Genomic DNA, 8,821 nt, shown 5'->3' on the forward strand with positions numbered 1-8,821 from the left:
CGGTTGTGCCAATATTTTAATCGTTTTTAAACGTTAATAAATTTATTTTAGTGTCCCCGTACTTTTGGCACATTTAATAAGTTCCCCATTAGAACTCTTTATTTTCGACACAATATTATTTTGTACACTATCGATTTTCTCCTGATGAGATGATAGCCGAAAGAGCTCTCAAGAAACTTCCGCTTATTATTTTCAAAAATATATATATGTATATATATATATGTATGTATATATATATGTATGTATATATATATATGTATGTATGTATATATGTATATATATATGTATGTATGTATATATGTATATATATATGTATGTATATATGTATGTATGTATATATGTATGCATATATATATATGTATGTATATGTATGTATATATATGTATGTATATATATATATATGTATAGAGAAAATAAAAAGGAACAAACCGTATTATGTGTTCATCAACGTTTCGTCTTTATTTCAAGACTTCCTCTGGATGAATGAGATTAAGAAACCAAAAAATATACCAGTACAAAATATTTGAAAATGTTTCACGTGCACAGTGTGACGCAGTTCTATTTGAGAGAAACGGAAAATTGATGCTGGAATTTCAAAAAGGAGGGGTGGGGGCTGGCGCTGTTAAAGAGAAGGAAATTTTAGTGACGTCATATAGTCGTTAATATAATTTTAAAACTATGAACGCAAGTTTATATTCTTATTGGGAAAAAGATATATCTGTTGAAATTCAAAATATAAGTTTGTAACAAAAATGAAATGAGTGTTATTTATGTAATTTATTGATAGAGATTATGTGTTAATTATTACAGGGGATGTTTGAATGGTGTGAGAAAGTTAACCTGTGTTCACAGTTAAATAATGTTCTTTTAATAACAGTTTACTTATTAATGGCGCTATGTTATAGAAACTTCCACGTTGTTTAATAGTGCTTGAAATTGCGATAAGCGCAGATTCAAGAAGTCTCCGGCATGGTTTATTTGAAATAAATTTAACTACTTTTGCGTGTTTAAAGTCAAAGGTGTGGTTATGGTATATTTTTTGGTTTCTTAATCTCATTCATCCAGAGGAAGTCTCGAAATAAAGACGAAACGTTGATGAACACATAATACGGTTTGTTCCTTTTTATTTTCTCTATTTTGTCGGAATACTATTTCCATTACTTTCATCTTATATATGTATGTATATATATATTTGTATGTATATATGCATGTATATGTATGTATATGTATGTATGTATATATATATATATATATATTATTTAAAGTAATATTGTATTAATGATTTAATATTATTCTAACTGTGTTATTATTAATATAGAAAGGAAGTTATTTAAAAGGGTTCTTTATATGTAAAATTAACATGGCAAATGGATTCCCTATCGAAAAAAATGTTTTTAAGAAAATTATAATCTGAAAAATTGGTAGCATATGACAATAAAAATACAAATGATTAATAAAATTTCTAGATTATCGATAGAACAAATCTTAAATAACACTGGGCAACAATTTTTTATTTTTTGAATCTTGTCTAAATTTCTACAACTGATTTAGGTATTTTTGCACTGCTGAATCAGGAAATGGCATCTGTTTCTCTCCATCAGGTCAGGCTGTGTTAAGTTGATTTAAAAATCAAATCAAATCTTGTGACAAAATCGATTGTATTTTTGTCAACAAATATAATTCCAAATATTTTTTAAGAGTAAAAAATGTTTCACCAACAACATTTATTGATTACCTGATAGAAACATTGATTACTGTAAACTGAATGGTGGGCATTGACAAAGATAAGTGCATGTAAATTGCATGTTGCTTCACCATTGTTTAATCTTCAGGGTTAGAACTTCCATTTATTCGAACTCCTCAAATGCTCAGCGGTAGGGAGGTCTCTCTTCAGATTCCAAGAGTAGTCAGCCGCCATGACTGCATCCCAGCAACCCTAATATGTGGTCACCATTTCTTTCAGGGCTTGATGGAATCTCTCCCTCTGCTCGTCACTCATTGAATCCAGGTGCTCAGAAAACCAGTCCATATGTGAAAATAGGTAGTGCATCTTGATGCTCACATTGCAACCCAGGTTTCTGAAAGCAGTCAGCATATTGTTGACAAATTCTGTGTAGTTTTTGGCTTTATTGTTGCCAAGAAAGTTCTTCACTATCAGAACAAATGCTTTCCGCACTTCCAGTTCCACTTTGTTCATTGAGTTTTCGAACTCTGGATGTTGAATAAGTTGCTGAATCTGAGGACTGTCAAAGATGATAGCGTTCCACTTTTTCATGATCAATCCTGGAAAAATCTGGCACAGATAAGTGAAGCAGTCACCATCCTTGTCCAGAGCCTTAGTGAACTGCTTAATTAAGCCGAGCTTGATATGCAATGGTGAGAAGCGTATTCTGTCTCTGTCCACCAGAGGGTTGTTGATGACATTCCTTTCTTTGTAAGGCATCAATTCCTCCTACACAGGTCAATCCTTCTTCAAGTATACTGTGCACCAATTTTTGGAAGATTTCAAGGTTATATATATTCAAACTGATCCCTTTTCAACCTAATCACCCAGAACTATTAGACCTGAATACTTGTCATTAAAATAATCATTTCCAATTAAAACATGGCATTTTACCCCCACCAACTTCTTCTAAAATGCTCCACATGTGTGTACATGTGAACAAAAACATAAAAAAAAGACATGTGGCCTTAGCTAAAAAAATTGACCTAATTGAGCACAACCAATGTGATCTTTTGGATTTAGCACATCATATTCATCCTAAATCAGCTGAAAAAAATGCAGACAGATTTGTTGTTGACTAGCGTAATTAACAGTATTAACTATTCAGTTGATAATGAAGCAGTGACATGCACAGGGTGAGGAGGTATCCAATCATATTTAAACTATTTCTCTTTCTCATAATATCTCTCAGTATTGAATCTTTATGCCATGTAATCAAAGAGTTGACCTTGAGTATCACCAGAACTTTATATGCCACTATGATAAGGACAAAGTAAATTCAAAATAAAATATTTTGAATGGTGCTTTTAAAGGCTAGCATTCCTTCTTCACATGTAAGAGAAGTGTAATGTAGTTTTATTTTTATTCATATTTTTTTCCTCACGACCGACCTAATTGGGTTGTCCTCAACCAAGTTTACGATTTATCAAATAATAGTAGATCATTTAAAATTAAAATTTGTAATGATTTTTGGCAATTCATCATCTTTTTTGAAAAGATGGAACTTAATTGTAATTGAATGCTTAGTACAATATTCTTTTGTAAATGTTGATCTTACTTTTAACAGAAGATTTTAATTCTTATAAATTTGTGATGTTATCAAACTGATTTTATTATTTTAATTTTTAAATATAAAGCTTGAATATTCATGAATATATCTTTGTAACAAAAAAAAACAACATAATTTTCCATAGGTATAATTCATGCTACTCTTATAAAATACTAATATGTAAACATCATGTAACAAAACTTTGAAAGAAAATAAATACAAGAAAAACACATTGCTTATATCAAATTTCAACCAGAAAGAGTTGTTTGTGAGAGTTAGATACTTGTTTAAGTTCACAGTATAAGAGAGAAGCTAAGTGTTGTTGTTACTGAGAGCTCCAAGTTATGATAGTCACAGCAAGGTGTTACTAACTACTGTTCATACTCTTAATGAGCAAACAAACTAGGGCTGTAGCTTAGCTACTGGCATCTCAGCAAAAAACACAAGTCAGAGTTATCAGTTCTAAAAACAATCTTGTGGACTCATTCACACAGTTCTCAAGCAAAACATATGGAAAAAAAAAACTTCCTTTATCAGAGCCTTTAAACATTTCTTAACTCTTTTTTTCTTATGTCTTTACTTTTGATTGTTTTAACAACATGTAAACAAAATTGTTATATTATGTATGGAAAGATTTTTGCATTACTTTTGACTTTGCCTGATCTCTACGACCTAAAAATAGTAACTAATCAACTAGAAAAACAAAGACAGGTATAGATGAAAATATTCAATTTGCTTTCTCATGCCATTTTACAAAAACAAAAATAAAATTCACAATTTCAGATTTTATATTAATCAGAGGTTGTTGAGTCAGTAAAGTTTAAAATAAAACAGGTTGAAAGAAGAATTATCTCTCACTGATAAATATTTTTCATTATTTAAAAATTAAAATAATAAAAACCAGTTTGATAGTAACACAAATACATAAAAATTAAAATATTCTATTAAAAGTTAGATCAATATTTACAAAAGAATGTTTGTATTAAGCATTCAATTACAAGAGAGCTACATCTTTTCAAAAAAAAAGAAAAAAGAAATATCAACAATTATCTAAAGCAAATTTCAGATATTCATGCATTTTTTCTATCATGTATTTCCGAGTATATTATTTTGAATATAATACAAACTAAAAAGATGTTTTCCTTTTAATATTCGATATGAATTCAAATGCAATAAAAAAGATTATCTAAATCAAATGATCAATAAATTAAAATTGTAGTGTATTATAAGAAAATTTTAAATTTAAAAAATTATACATACATAAAATAAAATTTGTCTATTTTTTTACAGGATGTCCACAACCATGTTAGAAGTTATATATATACTTTTGTGTGTATTACCAATTTGCATCAGTGTAGACCTGACATACACAGTAGAAGAAGGAAAAAGTCCAGGAACCTATATTGGTGACATTTCTTCTGATTCTAAGATAATGGAGAACATGTCCTATCAAGACAAGAAACTCATCACATTCAGTCAACTACAAGGGAAAGTTGACAGTTCTCAATATTTCAGAGTGTCCAAGAAAACAGGCAAACTTTATGCAACAATTACATTGGATGCAGAAGCAATGTGTAAACGTAATAAACAATGCTTTCAACTTATTGATGTAGCTGTTCGTAAACAAACTTCTTCAATGAGGATTTTAGAAATCAAAGTTATCATAAAAGATGTCAATGACCACAAGCCAGAATTTCCGGATAAACAAATCAATATTCAATTTGATGAAGTTTTTACAGTCGGGACTAAAGTACTAATTCCAAATGCTATTGATAAAGATGTCGGATTTAAAAATTCAAAGATTTCTTATGAACTTAAAAAACATAAAAATGAACCATTTTCACTATTTGTGGCTCCAGGTGTTGAAGAAACATCACAACTGGGAATAAAATTAGAAAAAACTTTAGACAGAGAAACAAAAGATTCTTATGTTGTACAAGTTCTAGCTAAAGATGCTGGAACTCCTCCAAAACAAAGCACACTGAATGTCCACATTTCAATTAATGATGTTAATGATAATTTTCCTGTATTTTCAAAAAAGATATATAACATATCAATTAAGAATGAAGAAAGTAAAGTTACACCAATTATTATTTTATCAGCAACCGATTCAGATGCAGGAGAAAATGGAAGAGTTTTATATTATTGGAGTCATCAAACATCTGCGACAACAAAATCATTCTTTGAATTGGTTGAAACCACCGGTCAGATTTTTTTGCAAAAGAAAATTGATTCAGAAAATGAAATGGATAAATTGTATATAAAAGCTGCAGATGGTGGTAATCCACCATTAAGTTCAATTGCAATAGTTTATGTAAATGTGCTCAGTAATGAAAACAATGTACCACTAATCGATATTACATTTGCATCTTCATCTAATGAGAATAGAGTAAAGATTTTAGAAAATGCTAAAATTAGCAGTTTTATTGCTTATGTGAAAGTAATAGACAATGATGAAGGGCAAAATGGAGATGTCACTTGTCATCTTCATCATGATAAATTTCAGCTTCAGAATTTAGGTACAAAAAAATATGAAGTGACACTGAAAAATCCTCTTGACAGAGAGAAAGAAGAGCACCATGATGTTGTGATCAGTTGTCAAGATAAAGGCTCTCCTCCTCTTCATAGTAACAGCAAATTCTCCATTCAAGTGATGGACATCAATGATGTAAGGCCACAATTTACAAAAGACACATTTAAATTCTTCATTGATGAGAATCAAAACTCAAGAATTACTCTTGGCTACATCAATGCCACTGATCCAGACTTGGGAGATGGAGGAAAACTCACATATTCTCTCATCACCAATAACAACAAACACTTCTTACCTTTCAAAATAACCACAAATGGATTACTATCAGCAATTATGTCTCTTGATCATGAGTTTCAACATACTTATCACTTCAAGGTGTTTGTGAAAGACAATGGAACACCATCTCTCAATAACACAGTCAATGTGATTGTTGAGGTCACTGATAAAAATGATAATGCTCCATATTTTACATTTCCCAGTGTTAAACCTTACAATCTACATGTCACATATTACCCTGATGCCAGAAACAAGAACATCACACAGATAAAGGCAGCCGACAGTGATAGTCAAGAGAATGCATTTCTAAAATATCAAATAATCAGAGGCAATGACAAACAGATGTTCACCATCAACCAGTACACTGGTTTCTTAGCTTTCAATAGACAACTCAGCCAACAAAATGCTGGCTCCTATCAGCTTGACATTCTTGTCAAGGATAGTGGTAGGCCAGTTCTATCAGCAACAACTACTCTCTTTTTAACACTCACTATCAGCAACAACACATCAGAAATGTTAAATGTTGTTCAGCTTCACACTGAAGAGAAGGTGCATCTTAATCTCGTCATTATTATTACAGTCATAGCAGTCACAATAGCTGTCTTCATAACAGCTTCATTATCAATCTGCATCATTCGATGTAATGGTCAGTCAAATGTGGCCTATGCCCAAGCACTTGATCCTTCCAATAGATATGTTGGTGAACAGAGACAACTCATTGCACCTTCTTACCCAGGAAACACTTGGCCTCATTCTGCTCAACCTTTGCAAATAAATCAAGCATCAACTCCAATGACAACATCAAGAAGACAACTCACTTCTGCTGATGCACTTCCACAAAAATCACAACCAGTAAACAATGTTTCGTCACCCGTAAGCATTCTAGATATCTTATTTTTTGTATTTGATGCATATTTGTTTAACTTCTTTTATTTCTTAAATATATTAGAAGCTTTGATCATACATAAAAATAGAACTACATAACGTTTTGGTTTGTTTGTTTTACAATTATAAAATAAATTTAGAAAAAGCTCTTTTGAATTAAAATTAATTATTTTTTTATTTGAAACGATCAGCTTACTAAAAATGAAAATATTACTATGACATGTAAGTCCATATTTTCTCCCCTTAGTAATGTTGTTTTTGATTTGTCCCTTAAAGTTATACAGGTGTAGAACTAACTTTTATATAGTTATGTAATAAAGTGCTCATAAGGTGTTTTCAATATTAAGCTGATGTAAAAAAAAAGTTTTAGCTACTTTTTAAATTTATATAAAAAATTTAAATGCTGCGTTGATACTGCTAAGTAAATTTATTCATATACTAATTCCATTTTAATTTGCAGATCATTTTTGCTTTAAGTTTCAACCAGTAAAAAGTATCATGCATATTTAACATGTTTTTTGAGATAATTAAGTTTGTAAGCATTACTTTAATTTTATATTTTTATATTTTTGTCATTTAAAACAGATGTATACACAAAATGTATCAATCCCACCAGATTATTTCACCTGGAGATCTGCTGTACCATCCCAATCAGAAGCAGACCTGAGTTGGAGGGAAGAGAATACACTAAATGACCAACGAAGAACGGGTAATTTAACAAGTATAAAGTTAAAATTAAAAAAGAAGCACACTAAATATAAATGGACAAAATAATAACTAGTGATACTGTTCTTTAGATTTTAGTGACCAAACTATAGGGAAGCAGAAAAATGATGTCTTATATGCAAGCATTCTGTAAGTTATTTAAAATTGTCTGTCTATTTTCATGCATTTATAAATAGTATACAGATTGAAAGTAAAATTCAAATAGCAGATAAGCCTAAGAATGACAAATTAAAACTAATCTGTTTTTATATGTTTACAAAATGTATGTGATTTATTTATAACAAAAGAATATTTTATTTTTCAGACTTGTCATCCACGAAATCATCAGTTCAATCAGGACATGTAAACAAAAATGATATTTCAGCTCCTTACCCACAATCAAGGAATCTTATAGAAATGAACAATGAACAGACTTCAAATACAAGACCTTTGCCTCCAGTACCACAAAAGAACTAATGATCATGACGAAAACAAATTTTCTTTCATATCAAACAATACATACAGATATTTACTACATAATATTTACACCATGTATATATTCACTGACAATACAATTTCTACTGTTCAATTCTATTTGAATACTAAAACAAAATAAATCAATGCTTAAAATAGACAAGAAAATCAGTTTTATTTCAATAAATTCTTTCAGCTAATATTACTTAGAAAACCATCATCAGAATTTAAGTCAAAATGAGCAAACACGAGAATGACATTATATACCCAATTAAATTTTTTATAGTGTCAGTTAAATATGAAGAGAATAAAAATATCTTTCTGGTCATATAATAAAGCTTGTTGGAAGAAAATTTCCATAATTTCTAAAATTGCTAAAAAGAAAAGATAACTAAACATAATTCAAAGATTTAAAACAGTTATCTGTGTCGATATTAGCACAAACAAGATATTGAGCAAATATTAGCCAAATTAATAATAAACTATAAACTTTTCTATGTACTTCATGAATAAAGTGTTATTTTTCAGGAATTCAATAATACAATTTTGAAATCAGTTATTTTAATAATATACACACTTTCCTTATTCCAAATACACTTTCCTGGTACAAATAAAAATATGACAGATTTCTCACACAAGATTCCAATCAAATATTTATATGAACTATTTTAATATT

General features: G+C 29.7%; 1 protein-coding gene across 1 annotated transcript in view; it reads left to right on the forward strand.

The window, feature by feature from the left end:
* Nucleotides 1-8,616, forward strand: part of LOC145242750 (protocadherin Fat 4-like) — a 140,014-nt gene extending 131,398 nt beyond the window's left edge. The window contains exons 11-13 of the mRNA XM_080105892.1: nucleotides 4,563-6,954; nucleotides 7,552-7,675; nucleotides 7,997-8,616. Coding sequence (XP_079962018.1) covers nucleotides 4,563-6,954; nucleotides 7,552-7,675; nucleotides 7,997-8,148 — 2,668 coding nt within the window. The 3' untranslated portion in view covers nucleotides 8,149-8,616. The remainder of the gene's footprint in view (nucleotides 1-4,562; nucleotides 6,955-7,551; nucleotides 7,676-7,996) is intronic.
* Nucleotides 8,617-8,821: the final 205 nt, after the last annotated feature.

This window comes from Euprymna scolopes, chromosome 21 (assembly GCF_053919585.1).
Source record: "Euprymna scolopes isolate OS-2025 chromosome 21, ASM5391958v1, whole genome shotgun sequence".
Taxonomy (NCBI): Eukaryota; Metazoa; Mollusca; class Cephalopoda; order Sepiida; family Sepiolidae; genus Euprymna; species Euprymna scolopes.